General features: G+C 59.4%; 2 protein-coding genes across 7 annotated transcripts in view; one reads left to right on the top strand and one right to left on the bottom strand.

Annotated features, from left to right (window-relative positions):
* Window positions 1-2528: 2528 nt before the first annotated feature.
* On the top strand, window positions 2529-12388 carry CIBAR2 (CBY1 interacting BAR domain containing 2). 2 transcript variants are annotated; one of them, XM_030299579.1, is made up of 9 exons: window positions 2529-2663; window positions 3879-4113; window positions 5058-5126; window positions 5214-5315; window positions 5432-5437; window positions 6135-6239; window positions 9300-9413; window positions 11404-11505; window positions 12284-12388. In XM_030299579.1, exons 1-9 carry the CDS (start codon window positions 2644-2646, stop codon window positions 12386-12388), a joined length of 858 nt encoding a protein of 285 aa, XP_030155439.1. In that variant the 5' UTR covers window positions 2529-2643. The 2 variants fall into 2 exon arrangements, with proteins under 2 accessions (XP_030155439.1, XP_030155440.1); XM_030299580.1 differs by lacking the exon at window positions 2529-2663 and adding an exon at window positions 2722-3261.
* An 8796-nt stretch (window positions 12389-21184) lies between these two features.
* The window catches only part of KIAA0513 (KIAA0513 ortholog), a 57671-nt gene continuing 53004 nt past the window's right edge, over window positions 21185-25851 (bottom strand). For 3 of the 5 annotated variants that reach the window (XM_030298790.1, XM_030298789.1, XM_030298792.1), the window contains 3 exons: window positions 24435-24515; window positions 23896-23990; window positions 21185-22820 (listed from right to left, as the gene is read on the bottom strand). In XM_030298790.1, coding sequence (XP_030154650.1) covers window positions 22771-22820; window positions 23896-23990; window positions 24435-24515 — 226 coding nt within the window. In that variant the 3' untranslated portion in view covers window positions 21185-22770. Of the gene's footprint in view, window positions 22821-23500; window positions 23633-23895; window positions 23991-24434; window positions 24516-25851 lie in introns of all 5 variants that reach the window. The other 2 variants (XR_003965248.1, XM_030298791.1) reach the window with 2 other exon arrangements.

The following is a 25851-nucleotide window of genomic DNA, read 5'->3' on the forward strand; positions in this document are numbered from 1 at the left end:
CACGGACCGCGAGATCGTGACCTGGCTGAAGTCGGACGCTTAACCGACTGCGCCACCCAGGCGCCCCCCAACTCCTGCTTTTTAAAAGAAAACCCACCCTTTGGGAGGAGAGAGTCTCTTACGGCTTCTGAGTGAGTCAGGAGCGAATATGAACCGGCCACACAGGGCTCCCCGGGTCTGGCTATCACGGGGATTATCTGCATGAGTCCTTAATGAAGAAGCTGGAGAGAGACAGAAAGACAGAGACAGAAGGGGGGCAGGGGGAGGGAGAGAGAGGGAAGGAGGGAGGGAGGGACACACAAGGAGGTCTGGACGCTGCTGGCAGGGGACAGGGCTGAGGAAGGGCACCAGATTTAGTGACCACAACGAGGCAGTGGCTGGAAAGGCGAGAGGGAGGGACGGAAACAGAGGCCACTTGTTCTCCAAAGTTCTACTAAGCGGGAGCAGACGAGAGGAGGGCTGGGGAAGTCAGTTGGGAGAGCTTCTCCGCGAGGAGAGGCGCACTCATGTGCAGCCGGCGGGAAGGAGAGCCGAGGGACAAGGACCCAGAGCGGGGATGCTTTTTGGCCAAGGACCCGAGAAGGTGCCAGGGACGGGACCCAGAACCCCCGGGCCAAAGGGGCCTCCTCCGCTGCGGGCACCTCTCGACCTGGACGAGACTCGCAGCCGGGCCTGCTCAGGAGGGGACTAACCGTCCAAAGGGATAATCAAAAGTGTAGGGCGCAGGTGTGAGGGCAGAGGACCGGGACAGCAGGCAGGTCACCGGCCCCCAGCGGAGGTCTGTCCTATTGCGCGGAGGCCAGAGGTTCAAAGTCAAGGTGCGGGCAGGGCCGAGCTCCCTCCGAGGGCGCCAGGGGACGGTCTGGAGCCCTGTCCAGCTCCGGTCTTGCCGGCGGTCCCTGGCCACTGGCCACATCCCTCCAGTCTCAGCCCCTGGCTCACACGGCCGTGTCCCCGTGTCTCTGCCTTCTCTTCTTACGGGGACACCAGTCGCTGGACTAGAGCCTACCCTACCCCCGCACGACCCCTGTCGCTAATTACATCTGCAAAGACCCTCTTTCCCAATAAGGCCGCTTTCAGAGGTTCTAGGTGGACATTTGGGGGAGACGTTATTCCACTCAGTGCAGCCCCCACGAGCGAAGGGAGCCGATCAGGTGCCCAGCTTCGTACAGGGAAGGGTCGCTTGATGGCCGGCAGAGCCTAGGCGCGCGGGTCGCAGGAGGCGGCGGGTCCCACGTGGATCTACGCAGGAGGAAGCTGAGACTTCCTCCCGTGCTCAGGGTCCACGGGAACACAGGGTAGGGAGGGGGCAGGCAGCAGCCACGGGGGAGCCGTCACCACCTCGGGGGTCCGCCCCCTGCCCTGTCCCTTTACCCTCACACCAGAGACTTCTATTTAAAAAAAAAAAAAAAATTTAATGTTTATTTTTGAGAGAGAGAGAAAGCAGGGGAGGGGCAGAGAGAGAGGGAGACACAGAATCTGAAACAGGCTCCAGGCTCTGAGCTGTCGGCACAGAGCCCCACGCGGGGCTCGAACTCACGGACCGCGAGATCGTGACCTCAGCCAAAGTCGGACGCTTCACAGCTAAGCCCCCCAGGCGCCCCAGACTTCTTTCTTCTAAGTGTGGGCAAGGCAAGGAGGTATTGTCAGGGTCCCCTTTTACAGAGGCAGTGAGCCCAAGGTCACACAGTAGGGCTGGGGGCTGGGGGCTGAGCCTGTGTTCAGCCGACTCTTAAAGTCCCTGCTTTTATAGGTGCTTTTGAAAACACGCTCTCCACTGTGGAAACCTCCAGACAGGCGAGACGAACACGGTCGTCTGGGGAGTCCCGCAGCGGCGACAGGTGCCAACGTCCTGCTCTCTGTGTTTGCCCCACACCTGCCCCTCTTGTCACCCTGCCTCTGATGCCGTTGCCACTTGGATACTTCCTTTCTGTAGGTAAAACGTATATGCCCTGAAACGAACAAGCCTTACAATTAGTACAACGCGTTGTAAGTTAGTACAATTTTCTAGGTGGCCTGGGGTTTTCTTTTTGTGTCTTTATTTTCTCGCTTTTCTAACAATGGGCTGGTACTGTTTTCATAATAAGGGGGAAAATAATGAAACGGTGATTGAAACGTTAAAGGAGTTCCTTTGGGCTGGTGTCCTACCCCCTCCATTCAGCGACAAGGCACCGGGACCCCCCCAGGCCAACTGTGTTTTCCCACACACCCCTCTTGAGCCTCTTGGTCCCTCCTAGGACCCTGCCGGCCACTCCCAGACTTTGGGGAAGGCTGGGTGGCCACCCCTCATGGCTAGGAAGGGCCCTGGGCCAGCAGGGGCTGAGGCACGGCAAGCTGCCCTAACTCCAGTCCCTGCTGCCTCCCGGGGAACCCCCACCTTCAGACGAGGAGTGGGGCTCCCTGGGACGCCTCCCCCCAGCTGACGCAAGGCTGGGCAGGGCCGGCCCGGGGACAGGTTGCCAGGCAAGCAGCTGGGGCTCCTCCCAGGGTAGCTGTGGGTGGCCACGTTGCCCGGCGACCAGGTGGCAGCGTCCTTTGAGCCGAGACGGCGCAGCTGCGCCCAGCCCTGCCGGCTTCCCCCAGGGACCCCCGGGGCCCTGTCCCTATTCCCTTAGCCCAGAACAGCTGGTGCCTCTGGTCACAATGAGCGTCGTTCTCTCCAGGTGAGCGGCTCTGCGCCGTCCTCGGCGGGGAGGGAGGGGGCAGCAGGGTTCAGGGGCCTGATGCACCAAGAGGGATGGGGGCAGCCAGGACGGCTGGGGGCGGGCAGCGGTAAGGGGCGCTCTCCCTCCCACACGACCCCACCTCAAGGTCAGGGGAAGACGGGGCTCCAGACCGGGGAGGCTTCCAGAAGGTGACCTCTGCTTCTCCAGCATTACTGTCCACAGCTCCGGGGAAGCCAAATTCACAGGGTCCAAGCCCTCTCTCCCTCACTCATGTCCACTTGGAAAATCTCCCTTCGAGCCTCAGAGCCCAGCAGACAACATCCCCCTGTGGGGTCGTCCCTGACCGCACTCCTCTGGCCAGATTCTACTGATGCTCTCCTACAGCTCGCCTGCCCCTTACCCATTCGTTTTGATGCCTGGTTGCTCTGAGGGTCACACACTCCAGGCTGCCTCGGGACCACCCAGTGAACTTCTTTAAAAACGCAGCCCCGTTAATAACGGGGGAAACCGTGTGTGCTCCGAGCAGAGGAAACAAGGGAATCTCTACACTTTCCACTTCATTTTCCTGCAAACCTGAAACTGGCCCCCTGAAAAGGTTTATTCTTTTTTTAATGTTTATTTTTGAGAGAGACAGAGAGACAGAGCGTGAGCAGGGGAGGGGCAGAGAGAGAGAGGGAGACACAGACTCAGAAGCAGGCTCCAGGCTCTGAGCTGTCAGCACAGAGCCCGACTCGGGGCTCGAACTCACGGACCGTGAGATCGTGACCTGAGCCGAAGTCGGGCGCTCAACCGACTGAGCCACCCAGGCGCACCTAAAGTTTATTCATTAAAAAAAAAAAAAAAAAACAAAAAACCTTCAAGGTTCGGAGAGAGGAGAGAATTTCCACAGCTGGGGGGGAAGGCAAACTCAGGGGATTTGGAGGAAGAGAGGCCATCGCAGCTAGGAAGAGAAGAAGAATAACTCTGCCAGGAACAGGAAAGCCCCACTCAGGGCCCCAGGGAGGGTAAGACTGCATTTGGAGCCAAAGCAGCCTTTGCATTCCTGCCGGCCATTTGACCAGCCCTGCCGCCTGGCCGGTCTCCCGAATCCGCCTCGATGGAACCGGGAGGGAGGGACCAGGCGCCTGACCGGGCGCAGGGTGGCAGGCGGGCGACCCTGTGTGGCTGTCCCGACCGGGGCCCGGAACGGCCTCTCGGGCCCCACCTCCCCAGGGACAGCCAGGTGAGGGTGATGGAGGACACGGTGACCAACGCCGAGAAGCACTTGGGCCAGTTCTGCTCGATGCTGGCTGCCTACACCCGCAAGACGGCCCAGGTGCGGGACAAGGCCGACCGGCTGGTCAGACAGCTCACCGACTTCGCCAACACCGAGCACCCCGAGATGCGGGCCACCTTGAGGAGCTTCGCCGAGGACCTGGCCAAAGTCCAGGATTACCGGCAGGCCGAGGTAGGCGGGGTGGCCCCGGGGGGATCCCTCGCGGGGGGGGGGGGGGGGGGTCAGGTCTGAGGGCCGAAGCCGCGCTGCAATGCTTCTAAAAAGGTTTACATACGTCCCAAAGGGACAGAGAAAGGATTTCTCATCGCGGGTTTTCTAAAAAGAAAATGCTGGAAGGAAAGCGAGGAGGAAAGTCCCTTTGCCTTTGGACTCCTGGGAAAACATACACATCTCTTCTTCTAGATTTGGGTTTATCCCACAGGATAAGGAAAAGGAACGGGCACGGGGGGATTCTAAGATGGGACTCCCATCCGGCAGGCCAAATTTTCAGGCCACTGGGCGTCAAGGCATCGGCCTCACCCGGGAATTTGCTAGAAATGCAGGTTCCTGGGCCTCACTGAGAACCTGCTGAGTCAGCACCCCTGGGGGCGGTGCGGGGCAATCAGGGTCTTGAGGAGCCTGGGGGGGAAGGGGCCGGGGGACTCCTCCACCTGGCAGTTAGGCACCGACTCGGGGCTGTGAGGCATCCACCCCAAGACCATGCTGTGCCCTCGGGGGCTGCACAGCGCACTTGGCTCAGTTGGGTCTGAATCCCCTGCTCTTCTGGGCTCCCCGCCTGAGATCGTGAGGCAAGCCCGAGGACTGAAAGAGCCACGGGTCCCAACGAACTGTCACGAAACCCTCAGTGGGCACAGTCATCATACCCATTTCACAGGTGGGGAAACAAGGCTCGTGGGATGAAATGTGCTGCCGGAGCCTTTGGGAGGTCGAGCCCTGAGCTCAGGCGGCGCTCACAACCCTAAGGGACGAGGGACCGCGTCCCGGGCGTCCACAGCCCCCCACGGGCTCCTGGCACGCGCCCACCCACGGGTGTGCCCGCGGCGCTCTATCCGTGCAGCCGCCAAGCCTCCCCGCTTCCGTCCGCTCTGACTCTCTGCCTGTCCACACTCCCCCAGGTCGAGAGGCTGGAGACCAAGGTCATCAGCCCCCTGAAACTCTACGGGGCCCACATCAAGCAGACGCGGGTAAGCGGGGGGGGGGGGGGGGGGGCACCGCCCGACCGGGAGTGGCCCATCTGGACACGCAAGACGCAGCCCTCCTCCCTCCTTTAGGCCGAGATCAAGAAGCTAAAGCAAGTCCAGAAGAACGAGATCAAGCAACTGGCAAAGCTGGGGAGACTGAGGCAGAAGTCACCGTCGGATCGGCTAACGATTGTATCCTTCCCTGGGCCGTGGGCCCGAGGCTGCCGGGCCACACGGGGCGTCCGTCACAGGCGTCCTCTGGGCAGGGGCTGCCGACTCACCTGGCTCCTTAACAGTACCCTCCCCAGTCCCAGGTGAGTGCCCCGCGTGTGTCTGGGCAAGGCCGAGCACCGTGCAGGTGACGGACGACCTCCCCAAAGAGCCAGGTGAACCTTTACCTGCGCAGGTGCGTGCACAGCCCTGGGCCCAGGATGCGAGTCAGAGGTGCGGGGCCAGCAGCGGGCTGGGGCACTTCTAACTTGTAGCCCCACTGCCATCATCTAGATGAGGAAGCCGAGGCCGAAAGACGTGACCTGCCTTAGGTCACACCTGGGAGGTAAGGGGCAGGCGTGGAACTCCACTCTGAGGGTGCCTGGCACCAACACCCAGGTCTGCATGTGCCCGGCGTGGGACCGGGTCATACGAATTAGCTAATTACCTAAAGAACGTTCCACGTGCGGGAATTAATTATCATTGACACCTGTTACGATAGCTCGGCAGGTGCCCCCCGTTTAATGCAAAGCCGCTGTGATCGCCGTCCCCCGTTACAGGCAGAGAAAGTGAGGCTCAGAGAGGTTTAGCGACTTGCCCGGGGTCACGCAGCTAGTCAGCAGGTCTGTCCGAGCAGCGCCTGCCCCTGTCACCACGGTCGCACTCGGCCTTTCCTCCGATGACCAAACTGGAGAGAGGCGTCCATGAGGCAGGGAGCTGACCCAGAGGAAGACCTGAAAATGATCCAGAAAAGTCCAAAGGCCAGAACCACCCCGTGACACTTCCTACCTCCGGAGCCAGGCAGAGACCAGCGTGCAGAGGGCCTCGGCGGATGCCAGCCACACCACCCACCAGCTGGGGGAGACGATTGAAGCCTTCCAGAAGCGGAAGCTCACAGATCTTCAGGTAGCGGTAGTCGCCCTGTGGTAGACGTGCTCTGGCCTCTAGGAGTGTGTGTGTATGTGTGTGTGAGCCCGTGCATGTCTGCGGGAGTGTGCGTGTGCACGTGTGTGTGAGCGCGGATGCGTGTACGTGAGCATCGGCGAACACCCGTTGCCCAGACGGCTCTCAGAGCCCCGGCTCCCAGGACGATTAATCCTGGCCTGATCGATTAATCCTGGCCTGATCTCAGCGCTCACAGCCCCGCCTCTGAGCACCCAGGCCCGGCTCCCCGCCAGGCCAGTTTGGCAGACTCCGTCCCCCCAACCCCCTCCTCGCCACGGAGGGACCCGCAGCCTCTGCCCTCACTCCCTCCTCCTTTCCTCACCCTCCGCCGAGCCAGCCATGGTTAGGCGCAGGGGGCTGGGCACGGGAGCTTCCTCCTCACGCACCCCTGCCATCGGCACTGCAACCCAGACTCCTGGGCCCAGAGCCCTGGCTGGTCACAGAGGTCCCTGCACCCACTCTCGATCCCCCATCCGGTCCATTTCCCAAGTTGCAGTCCCGGGGACCTCACAAAAGGCAGCTGTAACTTGTCACGCCTGGGTTTAATGCCCTCCCACAGCTTCCCTGATTCTAAAGATAAAGGCGTAAATCCTCCCCAAGCCTCCGGAAGCCCCAGCCCAGCCTTATCGTGGACGCATCACTCCAAGCTCAAGGGCGCCAAACCCCCGACACGCCCCAGTGCCTTTGCACAGGCTGTGCCCCTCTGCCAGGAAGGCTTAGCCCTTACTCTGCATCAAGGTGACACCCCCTCATCTCCAGGGAAACTCACCTGCACCCCCAGCCCAGTCCGGCCCTGACGTCGATTCACTGCTCTGCTCCCTCTGGGGTCAGTTATCCCGGGGCGTGGCGGATAGGTTAATTGTATTTTTAATTCCCTCATTAATCCAACACATGTTAAATACACACCTACTATGTGCCCGGCGCTGTGCCTGGTGCCGGGACACCATAGCCAGAAAAGGAAGGACCCTGTCCTCATGAAGTTGCCACCCTGGGGAAGACCCATGACGCACGCCATTCGTTAGGGAGTGGAGAGCGTGGGGGGCGACTTGCTGTTCCATGCCTGCCCCCCGACGCCATGCGCCACAGGGCATGCACACGTGGGGCACGGCACGGCGCCTGGCTGTCGTGTCCCCCTGCCGGGTCCCTGCACAGGGTCCAGGGCCTGGCACTTAGCAGTACTCAGTGAACGTTTGGGAGACGAACGAACAAATAACGCGCCAGCGGGAGGGGTGATGGTCGCTGGTGCTCCGCCTCTGTGCGGCAGGCAGGACCCGAAGTCACCAGCAGGCCACCAGCAGGCATCTGCTGTTTATGAGGCCCGCGGGGTGCCAGCGAGAGTTGAGCACAAGAGGCTTGGGCTCCACAGTTAGGGGCCAACAAACGCACGCAGCTGAAAGTGGGCATCCTTTGAACTTTTGGGATTAAGTTTGTAAGAGGCACTTATCCAGACCATCCCCTAAAAAGCGCTCCCAGTTCCGCAAGAGAAAAACAAGAAACAAACAAACAAAAACCCCCTCAGAACTGGAAAGGATGATTACCGCCGTATCAGGGTTAGGTCACGTTTCTGTATATACAGTGATCACATTGACAAAAGAGCTGTCTGTGTGATGCTTTCGTCCGGGGTCCACACCGCTGGGCGTGCGTCAGAAATCTGGAGGGCTGCCTCAAACGCGGATCACCCGGCGACCAGCCCACCCTGGTTGGGCTGCAGAGTCCGCATTTCTGACCAGGTCCCCGGTGGAGCTGGTGGTGATTCGGGGACACGGACGCAACTGCCATACTGACTCACAGGGCTTGATGAATTGGGACCACACGTGTCCCTTCCATGCAGATGAAGTCACTGAGGGTCAGAGAGGCCACACGCCAGTAAATGGCAGAAGGTGACCACCAGGCCAGCCTCCCAGGGGCAGAAGGAAGGAGACGGGACGCACGTATCCCCATCACCACCTTGGCCTTGGCCCCTCTCCCCTCCTGTGCTCGCTTGGGGACTTCCTCTGAGCCTGCCCCCCGCAGGCACTGCAATGTTTGTGTGATGTGGTGTGTTTCCAAACTGCCCACTCCTCCCCCAACACCGAGCCCGTGTCCTGCTGGGGCCCAAAGCAGAGTAGGAGCCTCTCCTCCTAAGCTGACGCACAGTAGGAGCTTATGTGAGTCCTGGCACACAGGAGGCGCTTATGTGAGGCCTGGCACACAGGAGGCGCTTATGTGAGGCCTGGCACACAGTAGGAGCTTATGTGAGGCCTGGCACACAGGAGGTGCTTATGTGAGGCCTGGTACACAGTAGGAGCTTATGTGAGGCCTGGCACACAGGAGGAGCTTATGTGAGGCCTGGCACACAGTAGGCGCTTATGTGAGGCCTGGCACACAGGAGGAGCTTATGTGAGGCCTGGCACACAGGAGGAGCTTATGTGAGTCCTGGCACACAGGAGGCGCTTATGTGAGTCTTGGCACACAGTAGGAGCTTATGTGAGGCCTGGCACACAGGAGGAGCTTATGCGAAGCCTGGCACACAGTAGTAGCCCCCACTGGGGCTGGGCATGCAGTGGGAACTCTGTTAGAGCTTGTTGAGCTGAGCCGAACCATCTGATCTAGAGAAATCAATATCTCTATCACAAGATTACGTTTTGGCGAGCTGGCTCGTCAGGTTGTGAGGTCTCTCCCAGAAGATCCACTCACGGCCCGTGGGTGACAGAGGCCAAAGGTTTTGTAGCCATCAAGCTGCAAACACCTGTCCTCAGAAGCAAAGGCTGTGCAGAGGAGCCCAGGTGACAGGGCAGAGCAAAGCGCGCCCCTTAGAGAGTCACCGAGAAACACGACCTCTGCGTTTCCGGAACAATTCCTGGGCGAGGCAGCTTTTGAATGGGAACGTACTGTCTGTTCCGCAAAAACAAAAGTAACGTTGGCCTTGGACCTGCCCCATAAGGGCAAGTAACAGTCCCCACCCCCAGTCCCCCCCCCATTCAAGATGGCCCCAGGGCTTTGAGAATGTGGTTTATGTGATTCCGCCTGCTCTCCCCACAGAAAATTTTTTCAGACTTTGTCACTATTGAGATGGTCTTACATGCCAAAGCGGTGGAGGTATATTCCAGCGCCTTCCAGACCCTGGAGAACTACGACCCGGAGAGAGACCTCGAGGTACACGTCACAAATGCTCCATTTTCTATCTGATGGTGTGGGGCTGAATTTGATTTTCAGTTGTCTCGATTCAGAAGCAGTTTTCATTGGCAACATTTTGCAATGGTTATAATTTTGAAGACCCACTCTGATGAATCCTGGGTCGCCTGGGTGGCTCGGTCGTTTGTTAAGCGTCTGATTTCGGCTCAGGCCACGATCTCATGGCTTCATGGGCTCGAGCCCTGCGTTGGGCTCTGTGCTGACAGCATGGGCCCTGCTTGGGGTTCTCTCCCTCCCTCTCTCTCTGCCCCTCCCCCTGCTCAGCACACTATCCCTGTCTCTCTCTCAAAAATAAGTGAATAAGATTTTTAAAAATTTAAAAAAATTTTTTTAAATCTTTTATTCATTTTCTGAGAGAGGGAGAGAGCACAGGGGAGGGACAGAGAGAGAGAGGGAGACATAGAATCCGAAGAAGGCTCCACGGCCCGGAGCCTGATGTGGGGCTCGAACTCACGAACCACGAGATCATAACCAGAGCTGTAGTCCGACATTCAACTGACTGAGCCGCCCAGGCGCCCCTGACAAAAATTTTTTTAAACAAACACACGAGGGGTGCCTGGGTGGCTCGGTCAGTTGAATGTCTGACTTGATTTTGACTCAGGTCATGATCTCACAGTTGTGAGATTGGGCCCCACCTCAAATTCTGCTCCGACAGCACGGGGCCTGCTTGAGATTCTCTCCCTCTCCCTCCCCTACTCATTCCCTCTCTTTCAAGATAAATAATAAATAAAATTAAAAAAAAAAAAAACAGACACACGAATCAACGACAAAGAGCATCCCGGGCTGACGCCTGCCTGCCGTAGTTTGGATGCAGACAAAATGCGCATTATCCCTATCTGATCTGATGGAAATCAAGAGCGGACTTATCTAGAAAACACCAGACCACACCCAGTGCTGGAAAACCTCTACCACTTGCTGTGATTATCTTCTGTGGCTCAGCTGGACGGTCTCGGGCGGGTCTTTCCCGGGTTTTCAGTCAGTTGGTAGCTGGGGCCGGAGTCAATTCAAAGGCTTCCGCACCGTATCTGGCGGATGATGGCTATTATCCGGGTACAGGACAGGCCTCTTGGTTTGCAGAGTTCAGTGCAGAATGAAACCGTGGGCCCTTCGTTCAACAATTATTAAGCGTTTCAAGGGGCGCCCGGGTGGCTCAGTCGGCGGAGCATCCGACTTCGGCTCGGGTCACGATCTCGCGGTTCGTGGGTTCGAGAGCCCCGCGTCGGGCTCTGTGCTGACGCCTCGGAGCCTGGGGCCTGCTTTGGGTTCTGGGTCTCCCTCTCGCTCTCTGCCCCTCCCCCGCTAGTGCTCTGTCTCTGTCTCTCAAAAATGAATAAAAACGTTAAAAATTAAAAAAAAAAAAAGAATTTCAAGACGGTGACAGCAGCGTGTCAGACGGAACATGGGGTTCTTCCGCGCTCGGGGCCCAGGGCTACGGACTGAGCCGCGTGCCGCAAAGCCCGACCCGCCTGGATCCTCAGTGGGGCCTGCAGGGCCTACCCTGCCCGCGGCCTCTCCAGGAGGCCCGGCAGCGGGTCGGAAGCGAGCATCCCGTGACAGAGGCAGGCGGAATAGGTACCACCTTTCACGTGTCACTCCTGCCACAGCCTGTTTGCTGGACGTGAGTCCGTCACTGAGGACACATTCAACGGGAGGAGAATCCTATCCCGGCTCCCGATGGGTGACGGGTCAAGGAATTTGCGGGAAGCTTGGAAACCACCATACGAGGTTATACGCAGACTGAACGGGCTCGGGTACCTTCGCTCACCTCTGTGACGTTCTTCTAGGGGAAAGAGCAATCTCTCATTTCCTGTGTGACTGCCTGGCCTCTCTGGGCCTCAGTGTCCCCATCTGTAAAATGGGGTGGTAGGACTACTGTAGATTACAGCACAGGTGGGGGTGGTGCCGGCCGTGCACCTTCTCCCCCCCCCCCCATCCCTGTCTCTCCCGGCAGGATTTTAGAGCCAAGATGCACGGGCTTTACGGACATCGCGATGCTCAGCCACTCACGGAGACCATCTCCTCCCCAGCTGTCCCGTGGTCTCTCACTGGCCAGGTGAGCGCTGGGGGTGGGGCCGTCAATCCCGCGACAAAGGGGAGGCCGTCTGAGAACGGGGGTCTGCGGGACATCCTGAGAAGGCGGCACAGCTTGGGGAGCGTGCAGCCCTCCCCCGGGGTCTGGCCTGGACCGGCCTGGAAGTGAAATCACATCAACACATAAACGGGCCCTGTGCCGCCGGCGCCTGTCCTGAGTGCCCCCTAGAGGCGTCCTGAAGCGTGGCGGCTCGAGAGGCGAGGGCTCCGCACGGGTGGCTCCTGTGCCCTGGGGCCCACGGGTGTCAGAAGCCTGAATTTCTCAGATTTGAGGGAAGTCATAAGGTACCTATACTCCAGGGCACCCAACGAGCGTGGCAAAGCACATTTCTGGTTCTACAGGACAACCCCTCCGTGCTCACCCGAGTAACATAAAAGAGCAGCCTGGTACCAGTCGGAGTAGGGTTAGTCACCCAGTGGGTGGGGGACAAGGGGGGGCCGCGTCCCACAGTCGAGGGGGCAGGGAGCGTCTCGTGGCTTTCTGACTAATTCTAACGGCAGTGAAGCAAGTAAGTACGGCCCCAGCTACTTGGGCACAAACTCACTGCGCCCAAGCTGTGTGACCTCAGGACAGGTCCTTAACCTTTCTGTGCTTTAGATGCCTCGCCTGCAAAGCAGGGCGAATAGCAGTATCCCCCTGTGGGATCATGGGAGCGTCAGGTGACCAAACCTGCACAAAGCCCTTAGAAAGGGCTCAGTACTTGTCCCTGCCCTCGTCATTCCCGCTTGTTATCATTTAGAGCGCTCAGACCGCCCTACGTGGCGAGAGAAGAGAAGACGAGGAGACTATGGAAGCCTCTGCCGAGGAAGACCTCAGAGGACGGGGGCGGGCGCTCCATCAATAGGACCAGAACTCCCCAGTCGGGAAAACGGGGGCTGACCCTGGATGCTCAGGGCTAGGGCGGGCTGGGGGGCTCTGGGTAAGGCCTCTGAGCCTCAGTTTCCTCATCTGCACAACGGGGCAATCTCGCCGACCTCAGAGGTCACTCTGGGGATCGGTGTGCCCAGCACGGTGCCGGGTACGGAGCAGGTGCTCAATAAACGTGGGGTGCCCCTTAACCTGAATTGTGCTGGGTCTCCTTTCCCACCTCGTGACCCCGGGGACTCGGGTGTTTACACCCGAGAGCGGGTTTAATGTTGAGAGCGCGGCGGATTGGCCTCCAGGGCGGCGGTCACAGAGAGCCACAAACTCGGGGCTCACACAACAGGAATTTACTCTCTCGAGGCTCCAGAGGCCTGAAGTCGAGAGCCAGAGGTGGGCAGGGTGGGCTCCAGGACTCTCCCCCAGCCTCTGGGGGCCGCTGGCCATCTCTGGGGTCCCTTGGCTTATACACAGCACCCTGACCTTTGTCTCCACCCTCACGTGGCCTTCTCCCTGCGTGTGTATGTGTGGATCTGTGTCCAAACTCCCTCTTTTTGTAAAGACACCAGTCTTACCGGCACAGGGATCCACCTACCCAGCGTGACCTCATCCTAACTAATCATATCTACAAAGACGCTATTTCCAAATAAGGCCACATTCTGAGAGTCAGCATTTCCACATACGGGTCTGCGGGGCCACGAGTCACCCCTGACACGTGGACACGATGCGCAGGGATGCCCTTGGGAACCAGGGACTCATCACAGAAGACAAGGGAGGTGGAGGGTGGCAACGGTGAGGAAGGGAGTGAGCCCCATGATTCTCTCATCAACAAAGTGGGGGACAGAAGACTTTCAGGGGATCGTTGCAGGATTCGCACCCTCAGCACACTGATTTTTGTGACCCCCAATCCAGCTCCCTGGCACCTCCTCAGGGAAGCCCACCCTGATTCTACCAGGGAGAACGCTCATTCCAAAAATCACCAAAACATCCTAGGGGCACCCGGGTGGCTTAGTCGGTTGAGCATCTGACTCTTGGCTTCAGTTCGGGGCATGATCTCGCGGCCTTGTGGGTTTGAGCCCCACACGGGGCTCTGCACTGGAAGCCTGGAGCCTGCTTGGGATTCTCTCTCTCTCTCTCTCTCTCTCTCTCTCTCTCTCTCTCTGTCTCCCCGCCCCTCCCCCGCTTGCACTGTCTCTGTCTCTCCCAAAAATAAACCTAAAAACTTTTTCTACTAACTACAACATTCTACACTTTCTATGTAATAATTTATAAACCAACACCTCGGAAATCGTATTGTAAGTCACACATAGTCACGTCATAGAGCCATACATCTCCTACGTTTATACGCTCACGTGGGCACCACACACACACGAATGTCCGTCTTCTTTAACCTCGTCCGTGTCCCGACCCCACCGACAGTTTCCGAAGAAATATGGCCCTGCTTGGTGACCTGGCCCGCTGTCCGTGCCCGCCCCTTCCCGCTCTGGCCCCAGAGCACCGAAGGGACAGGTGGTTCCTGATTCCAGGGTTGGACTAAAGCCCCGGCCTGCCTCGCCACCCTCTCTGAAAACGAAGGTCTGGATTTTTCGGCTACTTGGGAAGAGCGGCTCTCTTTCTGGGCCCCAGAGGCACAGGTGGGCGGTGGGGTGGACACAGCGACTTGTGGTGGCTCTCGGGAGCCACTGGATTTCCAGGGTCCCCCTCTCTGGGTGTGTTTTTGCTTCTTCTCTCCTCCTGATGGAAAGCGAACTCACCCGCTGCTCGCCAGGGCCACTGGTGCAGGTGCCGCAGGGGGAGAAGGCGCCGCACGGCTTCCGGGTGGGAGGGAAGGACTGACCCGGTGAGTGGGAGCCTCGTCCACGCCCGGGCAGAGAGGAGCCGCTGCCTGGGGACAGCAGGACTTTGGGGGGCCGAGGGGGGGGGGGGGCCACGGCAGCCAGAGCTCACAGGGTCCGAGCGGAAGCCCTGGCTTTTCAGTTGAGCCACGCGGGCCAGAGGGCCTCCCCGCAAACTGCCAGACCCGACGAGGACGCATACGTGGTGCTCGGGGGCGCAGGAGTCCCTCCTGCCCGCACCCACGCTGCCCCAGGTCGGCCAGACTCACGGCGGCCCGGATCCAAGTCCAAGAGCACACAACCCAGCCGCGTGCGTTTGCCCCCACGGCCAAAGCAGAGGGGGAAAGACCAACGAGCCGGAGGCGACAGGCTCCCGCCACCCAACCACACGCACATCTGCGGCCCCTGGGGCGGGGTGGCGCGGGCGGCAGGGGGAGGCCACTGGGGGGGACCCGCCAAGCTCTGCGCCACCCGTGGCGGCCGCCCTCACCAGAGCCACGCCGGACACCCACGCCCGCCGCCCACTACTGAGCCCCCCGGGCCCACTGCGTCCTTCCAAGCCTCACCTCTCCGCCGCCGCTGTGTCTTCAACTCCCCCTCCTCCCGCGTCCTCACCCCCTCCTCCCACACGCTCACCTCCTCCTCTCGCCGCCTCGCCTCCTCCTTCCCCAGCTCCTGCCAGCATCCACCCGACACACGAAGCCAGGAAGCCCCGGGGCACCTCCACATTGGGGCTCGAGGTCGTGGACGCGGCCCGCACTGTCCCAAACGCGCCTCCCCGGCCGGCGTGACGGCGACCCAGCTCGCTCGGGTCGGCAGGCACGCGGAGACGGGGCGGGGCCGGGAACACGCATGCGCGGGGTGCGGCGGCCGCCCCCTGTCGGCCCTTGGGGGCAGTGCGGGTCGTCCGGCCGCCGGTCGAGGGCGGCCAGGGCGCCCGCTGGATACCTTATCGCGTTGAAAGTCACACCGAACGGAGCCACCCATCCCGCCTCTTAGCCAAAGATCGTTAAGGAACAATTCGGTGGAAACTGCACGGAATGAAATGAATGCAGCCGCAGACATGACTACGTACACCAAAACGCACTCAAAACTGTCCGCAGATGAATTTCAGATGCAAATCTACAAAAACTCTAGAATAAACACAGAAGAAAATCTACATGACCTTGGGTTTGGTGATGAGTCTCCCACAAGACACCAAAAGACTACCCACCCCCGCACAAAAAGCAGTAACGTGTACTTTTCAAAATGAAGCTTTCCATTCCGTGAAAGACCTTGTTCGGGGACCCAGAAGGCAAGACTGGGAGAAAATATTGGCAAAGCCTGTATCAACAAAGGGTTTGTAGTCAAAATATACGAAGAGCCCTCGTAACTCAACGATAAGACAACCAGCCCCACTAAAAACAGGTAAAGGTCTGAACAGACACCTCAGCAGAGAAGACACATCATCACTAGTCACACAAACATAGCTCCAAGCCATGTATCGTTAGGGAATTACAAACCAAAACCTCAATGACCTAGCACTGCACACCTTTCAGAATGGCTAAATCCCAAAACAATGCCGATGACGCTGCCACTCACTGGGGGGTGAGGCTCAGGGAGGCTTCTGTTAAACACAAAATTCAACCGGATAAATTTGAACATCTACTTGGTTTCCTTAAACGATTCATCAATTCGGTGGCATCTCCATCCAGAATACAGAGGGGTTCTCCCTCAAATGCGTCGCTGAGGTCAGAGGGAGAGAGGCTACAACCCACAGAAACACCATTCGCAAGCTTCACTGTTTAAATTGTATATTTAGTTTTGTGAGTTTTGGCGCATGCGTTGTAAATTTAATCCTACAAAATTTCGACGGGAACGGTTGGTCTTGTTTCTGTCTTTAACAGGTGGGAGCCCTCCGGAGGCACCTCTCCCTGGGTTTGTTTCCCCGTGGGGGTAGCGAAGGGAAGGACGGCCTCGTGCACATCACCTTTGGTTCTCACAGGACCACCCAGGAGAGCTGATAGGTTCCTTCCCATTTTATAGATGAAGAAAGCAAGGCTCAAAGAATGATTTAGCGGTTGGTGGGGAGGTTGAACCGGACCTGGCCTCTTTCCCTGGGCCACCCCACCCTGCCCCATGCTCTTCTGGGTCTCTGCTGACCTAACGGGGTCCTTCCCCTTCCACGTACTTGCCTCTGAATCCCACCCTTGGCCTGCTGCTGCTGCAGTGCGAGAGGAAGGAGCTCATTAGCAAAAGAAAGGTGCCTTGCTGACCCTGAGGTCGCATGCCCTGTCTTTCCTGTCCCCTGGGCCAGTTTAGATAAACAGAGGTGGTGCCTCAGGTCTGCTGTAAGCAACCTTCCACCCAACCCAAACCCCTTACCTGGCACATCTTCAAAACCCCCTTTGCCCCACGCCCATGAGTTAATGTTCCCGATTTCATTGTCTCTCTATGCACGCCCATCACGCTTACAAGCCTTTTGATCCTAATTAAAACGGAGCAAGGACCCTCACTCGGGGCTCTTGTCTCCTCCCGGACATTAGCCTCTCTCGCATTTTTAATCCTGCGTCCCGCTTTCTTGCTGGACAAGCGAGCACTCCAGACCCAGAGCCTACACAGAAGAGCCAGATCGGGATTCCAGCTAGAAGGGGTTCCAGGCATCCCGGAGGCACGGGCTGAGGTCCAGTCCAGGGGGCCACTCCAGCAGACCCCCACGCAGACAAGGCATGGGCTGTCCCTCAGAGGGACGCTCCTCCTCCCGCGCTTCCGTGGGACGTACGTGCATCTGGGCAAGCCGCTCGTGCTCAGCGTAAACGAGGAAATCATCTATTTGACCCCAGAAAAAAATGTTTCCTTCCGAAAAGCCACTCATGCCACTGAAAAGATCGCCAATTCTGTAAGGAGTCCTCATGGATACGTGAAAACAAAAATTAGGCAGACCAGCTTTTTTTTTTAAAGATAATTTATTTGCGTTTCCACCTTCTGACAATCTGAGGTGCAATATAGAGACATATATTTTTTTCTTCACAGGAAACAGTTTTGATTTTAGCACTGTTCTGAGACCTTCACCCTTGAAACGTCCTCAGCTTTAAAATACTGTTTGTAGGACATCACCCAATGGGACACAGAATTGCGTTAACTCTATCAGCGAGAACACCCGCGGCACTGAACTCTACTTTGGGGCGACTGAAAGGCAAGGTCTGGGTGTGGCGGCGGCAAGTTCAGGTCGGAGACCCGCTGGCCAAAGGAGAAAACACGATGCACACATGTAAACCGTCACCGGAAGCCCCAGCGGAGGCCACGGTTTATAACAAAGGCGGCAGACTGACCGTGTTCTAACACATTTACGTATTTTAAGGGGTTGTGAGTCTACTGTGTGAATTTCTAGCATCTCCTAATAATCAAAGGTTTGGCTTGTCTTTCTCAAGGCGTCTGCAGAAGTGACAGTCCCAGGCTTGCGGGAGGCCTCGCCCAATGCGGTCCCTAGCACAGAGGACATCAGGTCCCCACCCCGTCAGAGCTGACGTGTGGGAACAGCGCCCGCAGTGCCTTCTCCTGTCTCCTTTCATGAGCACATGTCCAGGACCCAGGAGGGAACGGGGACAGTCCCCCAATTCTAGGACTGAGCAGTGGGTCAAGGGGGATTTAATAGGCGGCCCCTTTTGGCTCAAGTGCAACCCCTTCAGGTGCAGTTCCAGAGGGTTCCAGGTTACGACGGGCTCTGCTCTGACTCTGCCTTGTTGAAGCCCTGGATTCTGTAGGCTGAGAGACCCCAACTGTGCAGACACCCTGTGACAGGCCTGTGCGTGGAAGTTACAGGAAGATGGGGCAAACCCAGACCATCCTGTCTTCCAGAAGCGACGGGCTTATCCCTTTCCATTAGTAACCACGAGCCCTGCAATGACAGCACGGCCGTACTTGAATCCTGGGGACACTTGAGTCCCTTGGACACAGCTCGGTGGGGTTCCACGTACGAGCTCTGGTCGACTCGGGGAACACAGGCCAGCACCCAGGAAACAGAGCACGAGGCCCTTCCGTCCTCCCCAAGGAGTGTGACTCTCGGGCCCGAGGACGACAAGGGGACCGATGACACCCCGCAGGAGCCAGCCATGGAGAACGTTCTTAGCATCGAGTGTATTTACTGAACGGGGACACCCTGAAAACGACTCCTCTATTTGCTACTTGGTGAACCAACACATCCCTATTCCCAGCCACACGGCGACAAGGATGTATGGGACACGTGGCCCTGTGTGGCTTTGCCCGAGGTCTGGACACTACACGTTGGTCATTAGGGGCGCCTCTAGCCAATATAATTCCCCTTTTGGTGAAACTCATCCCCGAGGGTCCTGAGGAATAAATGATTTACAGGCAGTCGGGGGGGGGGCAGCGGGGACATGGGAACAATGGTTCAGGAGAACTACAAGGCTGGGGGGTGGGAGGGTCCCCCACCTGGCAGCTTGGGCCATGACTGGGAACAGGGAGAGAAGACAGCAGCCTGAGCTGGCCGGGGGGTGGGGGGTGGGGGGGCTCCACCCCCTCCTGAGGCTGGGGCTGGGCTCCCTCCGCTCCGCCCTCCTCCCCCTGGGCCACAGACCCTCCTTCCCAAGCTTCCCCACTGTTCTGGGCAAAGGGCTCGCGCCACCCCCGCGGCTGCCCAGGCGTCTGCGGTTTTAGGTAATTTGGTAATGAAGCTGATCTAGCCTCACGAGTCCACCTAGATCCCCCCTAAATAAAAGCCAACCAGTTAGGAAGCTGTGACGTGCAGGAAGGCCAGGCGCGCAGCTGGCGGCCTTGACTTGCGGCTGCGGTCACCGCGGTGAGACGAAGCCGCTTACAGACCCGTTCACGGTGGAACGCTGTCCTCCTCGCACCAAGAGCCTGCGACGGCAGGCGCTCCGCGGGACGAGCGAACGCAGTCCGTGGAGGAGCAAACCTCAAGGCTGGGTCTTCTCTCCACGGTAACGAACTCACTGTCTAGCTGGCCTTGGAGAAGTAAGGGGACACGCTGGTTTCAACTCCCAAAAAGGAGGGCAGGGAGAGGCGAGGCGGTCCTCTGACTCTCGCCCCGGGTCTCTGGCCTAGCCCCAGCTGGGCGAGACGGCTGACCTGAATATCCTAGGTTTTAACTTGGGTAGAGAACTCAGGAAATGGACCCTTTGCGGTTCTCCTTTTGGTAACGTAAGAGCTTCTTAGCAACCCCCCCCTTTTTTGGCAATGAGAAAATCATAGCTGACTCCATTTCACTGTACAAATAACTTAGACTATCAGGGTCTGATACTCCTACCTTTGGTTAAACACACACACGCACACACACAGCAGGCGCAATCTGAACGGTAACGGGGCCCCTCTTACACGTCTATCAATATTGCTAAAATTAAAAGCTAAACACATACGAAGCTGCGTCTGAACAACGTCCTGTTTTCCAAGCAGGGACCTTCCTATTTGAGAGGACGAGCCATCCTGGCTCACTGTGACTCACACACCCACCTCCCCACCCGCCCCTGAGGACAGCCAGCGAAAATCTGAAATGCCACTGAGCCTCCAGAGCTCCTGGCTTTGGACACAGTACCCGCCGGGACGGGAAACTCTCTTCTTGGGTATAATCTGATGCTTTCTGCACGGAGTCTACGGTTCCTGAGTTTACAAGAAGAGCCGTTAGGGCTTTTAGAGCAAAGCGTCCGTGTGTGTGCAGGCCAGAGTGAGCCCTCTTCACACGCTGGGACCTCTGACAGCGTCCCCCGTCTGTCTGCTCTGGCCGGGCCCCGGAGGGAAGAGACCGCGTTACAGGGATAGAGGAAACCCGCGGTGGGGCGGGCGGCCTGCCGGCCTGCTTTCTAGGTGACGATGGCCAGAGGCACCGGAGGGCGCAATGCCACCACCAGGAGACGGTATCATGCACTCTGAGGAGGACCCAGGTCTCTGGCAAGGTCTGAGCAATGCCGGGGTCAGACCCGTAGGGACAAGGAGTGGAGGGTTGGCGGGGGGGGGGGGGGAACCCAAGCAACCCTTGCTTTCACCTTCAAGGGCTATTTCAAGAGGCCTATGTGGGCGGGGGGGACCTCAAGATCATTTCTGAAGCTAAAGTGCTTGGAAAAGCCCAAAGCAGTCAAAGCTGCATTTCCTTCCAGAGGTAGCATGGTCCTGCGGGCCCTACCCCAGGGGGAATATTCCGCGTCGCGCCCCCCAGCACGCTGGGAAGTCTCAGAACCCACTTTTCTGCCTCCAGAAATCAGACCAAACTTCTACACAAAAATCTTATATAGGGGCGCCTGGGTGGCGCAGTCGGTGAAGCGGCCGACTTCAGCCAGGTCACGATCTCGCGGTCCGGGAGTTCGAGCCCCGCGTCAGGCTCTGGGCTGATGGCTCAGAGCCTGGAGCCTGTTTCCGATTCTGTGTCTCCCTCTCTCTCTCTGCCCCTCCCCCGTTCATGCTCTGTCTCTCTCTGTCCCAAAAATAAATAAACATTGAAAAAAAAAAAAAGAAAATTGTTACAAAAAAAAAATCATATATACAAGGATAAGTCTTCTGTGCACCTTAGAATCAAGCAACGCGTTTCAACTACTAAGAGATGACTAATAAAGCCAACGACACGGCAGCTAAAGGGAGAGCCTTGCGGGGGACCTCGGACAGACCCCTCTGTGCGGCCCTGATTCTGCAGATGGGGAGGGGAGCACAGCACGTCCAGGGGGCGTCGTGGAGCGGCTCAGCAGGGGACCCATCATCTGAAGCAGGCGCTGGAGGGGCCCACACACCCATTCGTTTGGCCTTAATTCTCGAAATGCATTCCGTGGAGGCATGCACCAGCCCTGGGGCCCAACACTGGCTGGGGGGTGGGGGAACCTCCAGTCTGTGTGACCTGTCCCAGCAACAGGGCTGTGCTTTGTTTGGTGACACTGCCAGACCGGCTGCTGTCACACACACACACACACACACACACACACACACACACACACACACGGAGCCATCATAAAAACGAACTGAGTTTCGGGACCCGGTCTTTGGCTGGCAACGATGCTCAGATCATACCAAGCCTCCCATCGCCTCTCCCGTCATCCCCAAGATGCGCGTGCTACAGCTCAGACGACGCGTGCTCGTCTCTGGAACATTCCAAGGAGGCATCCCACGAGGGAAAGCGTTCCGGCACTGGCCGGGTGGGTGACTACAAGGCATGTGTTTGCTGCGCTTGAGAGGAGACCGTAAGGTAATGGCCGAGAGTTGAGGAGGTGGGGGGGGGGGACACAGGAGGGGAGGACGTGGGGAAAGGAGAGAGCCCGCCAGGCCCACTTCAAAGTGGTCAGTGCCCAAGAGGGGCGGGCGGAGGCAGAGGGATCCAGACTGATGGCCACTTTCACGCCGGGGGAGCCGCAGGCCGGACGCCTGCCATCAGGGGTCAGTCCTCGCGGGACGCCTGCCATCAGGGGTCAGTCCTGCCATCAGGGGTCAGCCCTCGCGGGTCACCCCTCGCAGGGGTCAGTCATTCCCCCGCTGTGCCTGGCACAAACCCGGGGAGAAGAGCCGTGGTTCCCGGACACCAGATGGGAGACGAGGGGGCGGCTGCAGAGTCTGCAGGAAAGAGGTCACACGGCGTGCGAGCTAAGGAGCCTCACACCTGCCACCAGAAGCCGCCTCTGCCCGGCTGTCGGTAACGCTGGCACAGATTTCTCCATCATCTTTGTCTGCTTTCGGAGAGCGTGGTGGTCTCGCGGCCGCCAGAGAAACCTCTCTTTTCTGGGTCTCTTCACGGGACACAGAGCCCATGCTTCCCCCAGGGAGCGAGCGGCAGAACCTTCTCTGCTTCAGAAGGAAGCCGTCGGCCGAGCAGGCACGCTGCAGACACGTCCGTGCTGGTGTGGCTCTAACACAGCCGCGCAGAGCCTGCGAGGTCCCCAGGGTGCCCACAGCCCTGACCGGGCCTCCCGCAGCCAGGGAAGAAGGTCCTGGCGCCGCTCTCCCTCCCTCCCTCCCTAAAACAGGAAGGGTCTCTTTCCTCCTGGAGCTGCCTGTGACTCCAGTTCCCGTCACATGGTGGGGACCCGACAGAGAGGCGGCGGGAGCCCCGGACCCACCTGGCCCGCCCTGAGAGACCCACGGCCCCCTCGGCCCCCCCACTGTGGGAGCACCCCCTACTCCGTCCCACTGCTGAAGAAAAGGCTCCCAGATGGTCGCCAGTGACTGCCCGGGGTCACTGGCCAGCTCGTGAGGTCCTTCTCTGCATCCGCGTGTGCACCCCACCCTCTCTCTCTCTCCTGCTCGTCCGCTTGGTCCTATGTCACAGGCCTGACACTCAGGAGTACGGACAGTCACCTTGGTTTTAGCCATGTAACCCCAGGGACGCTTTGGCATGTGGATGGGGGGAGCATTCAAGGCAGAGGGTGGGTGGGGAGGCCAGGTTCTTCTAACTGCCAGTTCTAGAGCAGCGTGGAGTGGCTCTGGGTGCTGCTGATGTCATGCAGGGTCATCGGGTGGGGTGACAGCCAGTCGCTGGCCCAGGAGAGTGGCGGGTACCCTCAGTCCTCCTGGGGGGGTGCCTCGGGCGACCTCCCGTGGCCTACTCAGCGGTCATCTGCTCGATGTGGTCGCTCAGCAGCTTGTACTGCTCTGCAAAAGAAAACAACGTTAATTCTCGGAAGAAAGACGTCGACACGGGCAGGGAGGTCCTGCCCCCCTCATCGACCAAGCAGGATCTCGCCAGGAACGGCGAACACTGGCTTCTGAAGACGGGCAGGGCCACCGAGCGCTCGGCAGCCAGCACGCTGCACGTCTGGCTCCTGGAAGGGGGCTTCTCGGAAAGCGGGTGCCTCTCCTCGTGGAGAGGATGTGAGGCCGGGGAAGGCACCGTGCTGCTGGACGAACGGCACCGGGGCACCCAGGCCCGAGTCCCACCCACCACACAGCGCTGCCTGGCGGGCAGGGGCCAGTGTGCTTGCCCAGCACCGTGGGGCTGATGACAACATTCCGGGACGTTCCAGAGAAGCACTGGGCATTCTCCTGCCTCCTCAGGCCACTCCTCTGTGGCCCCTTTAATTTGGTGCAGGATGGAGGGCTTTCGTTTTTGTTTTTGTTTTGAAGAATACCGTGTGAATCCAAATTCGTGTAAGTACTTAAGGCCACGAGGGAAAGTTTTGGTAGCAGGTGGGAGGACCCACAGAGGCTGTCTGCACTAGTGGGTTAGGGGAGCGGACATGTAACGCAGCCTCTTTCGTTACAGAGGTCAGAGCTTCTAGAGAAACCTCGAGACCCCCTAAGCCCGCCCCCGCCTTCTCCGCCTGTCCCCATACCTCTCATGGCAGTGTGGCTCAAGAAACAAAACCGGGCATACGGTGGCCGCTTAGGGGAGGCAACTCAGGGTCGGAGCTTGGCCACGGTCAAGTTCAGAGTCCGAGCGCCAGGTTACATCTTGGTCTTTGGCGCTGTTCGTAAACACTGAGCTGGTAAGCCCCCCCCCCCCGACCCCAGCCCACCACACCCCACCCTGGCCAGTCCTGCTTATGCAATGACAAGTGTCCCACGCCTCTGCATGGACAGGAGAACAGGACCGCTGAACCTGCCAGACAGTTTAGCACGTTTCGAATGGAAACAGCGGCAATGCTTTGAGCGGGGTGGGAAACTCCCAGCAGGCAGAGCGTTTGTTCCTAAAACCTGACTCCCCCGCCCGCCTCCGGCCCCCGCTCACCCTCGTCCAGATTGCCGATCACCGCCTGCTTCTTCAGGAAGTCGCTGCACAGCTTTTGGTTCAGTCCGAACGCCAGCATGTTGTGAGTGAACGTGCTGGGGGGAAACACCCGTGAGCTAGCACCCTTCCTGTTCCCCGGGGAGGAGGGGGAGCCGGGGCCCGACACGCAGCCCCCCTGAAGGTGCTAGAAGCGAGACTCAGCGGTGGCGTCCCCGGCCAGCCGACACCCTCACCGCGAGACTGGGGTTAGGAGGTGCGTTCACTAGGAACCGGAATCCAGCCTCGATGTCACTCGTCGTGTGCTTTCGAGCCATTTGAGGACACGCAGCTACGACGACGTGGTGTCACGGAGGCGTGACGCCGTCGGGGACGGCACCCCCTCTGCCAAGCGTCTCCTCTGGGGGCCCCTTGTCACCGCAGCTGGGCACCACGAGGACGGGTCTTCCCGCAGGAGAGAAGCCCAGCTCGGCCCCGCCCGCCCCCACTCAAGTCAGGGTCCCCCCGGGGTCCCGGGTGGGGTGGCCGTCCCGGGCCCTCACCCCAGCTGCCCGAAGGTGATGTTCTCGTTGAAGCGCAGGCTGTCGTTTCTCTCCTCCTGGGTCATGTGGCACCACTTCTCCCTGAAAGCACAGGTGACAGGAGAGGGTCTCAGGACCCCGTCGCATCCCCAGCCGCTCGCCCCCTGCCCTGGTCTACAGGTGCTGCCGGTGCCCGAGCGCGGCCTCCCTGACGCGGACAGGGAGCCCCGTCCCCCAAAGAGCCGCTCGCTCTGCGTTCGTGCAACGCCTGCCCGGGTTCTGACACGCTGCCTGGGGAGCCCAAACACACACTTAATCGCCTCGTCCTTCCCGGGACGAGGAGACCCCAAAGCTCACACGCTTTCTACTGACCCAGAGGTGACGTGTGCTTCGTGCTCGCCCAGAACGTTCTCTAGGAGACGAGAACGCCACCCTCTGTACCCTTGTCCGTGGTTCAAGGATGGGAGGTCCCGGGCCCATCCGACAGGCAGAGAGACGGGCAGAGGGGACAGGGCCCTACCGGCGCCCCGGGGGAGCGGGCGTACAGAACCCATCGGGGAGGCTCGCAGGCTGGCGCCACGTCTCCAGGCCTCCCTGGCTCTTTGGTGGGGTCCGCACAGCCTCCCGTGGCCAGGAGGCCCGGGGAGCAGGGGAGGCTGGACGCGCCGAAGGCCACGCTGCCCTGTTAGGCGGGGTCTTGGCGCTGCTGCCTTTCCCCGCCCTGGCTTCCGCGTGGCCAAGGTTTAGGCTCCATGCCCCTCCGCAGAGCACACAGATAAGAGCCCGGTCTGTCGGGGGCCCCCGCACACCGCCCCCCACGACCACCGTGAAGAGGCGCTAGGCCTCCGGCACCAAGTGAGAGAGTAACGCGGTGTGCGTGTGGCTGCGCACGTGGAGGCCTGAGGACGGAACCGCCCGTCCCGCGTGGGGGCACAGACACCAGCCCGCGCCGCGTCTGGGGTGGGGAGGGGGTTCTCTGGGCGGCATTAATCCTGTGTCGCGACTGAGAGCCGTCTCCAGCAGCTCTCTGCAGTGTGCCGTCTCCCCCTCCCCTGGCGGGGCACCCCTGTCTCCAGGGGACCGGGGTCCGTCCGGCCCCGGCACGCACCGCTCCGTGCCCGGCCCCTCGGGCTGCCGGCAGGGGCAGATGCGTCTGTGGAGGAGACGCGCGTCTAAGCCCCTTTCCCCTTAAAACTTAAGCTCTGGGTGATGAGTCTGACTCGACCAAGGTTAGGAGAGAGAGAGAAGCCGAGGGAGAGAAGAGGCGGAGGGAGGGAGTGAGGGGCGGGGGCACCGGAGAAGCCAGAGGAAGAGCAAAAGAACCAAGAACATCGAATCTTCGCTGCCCCCCACCCGCCGGGCCCAGGGCCACTCCTGCCGCTGCGGCTTAGTGGGAGGCCACAGGACATCGGGGGCACGAGAGCCGGGAGGGGCGGGG

The sequence above is a fragment of the Lynx canadensis genome, chromosome E2, assembly GCF_007474595.2.
Source record: "Lynx canadensis isolate LIC74 chromosome E2, mLynCan4.pri.v2, whole genome shotgun sequence".
NCBI lineage: Eukaryota > Metazoa > Chordata > Mammalia > Carnivora > Felidae > Lynx > Lynx canadensis.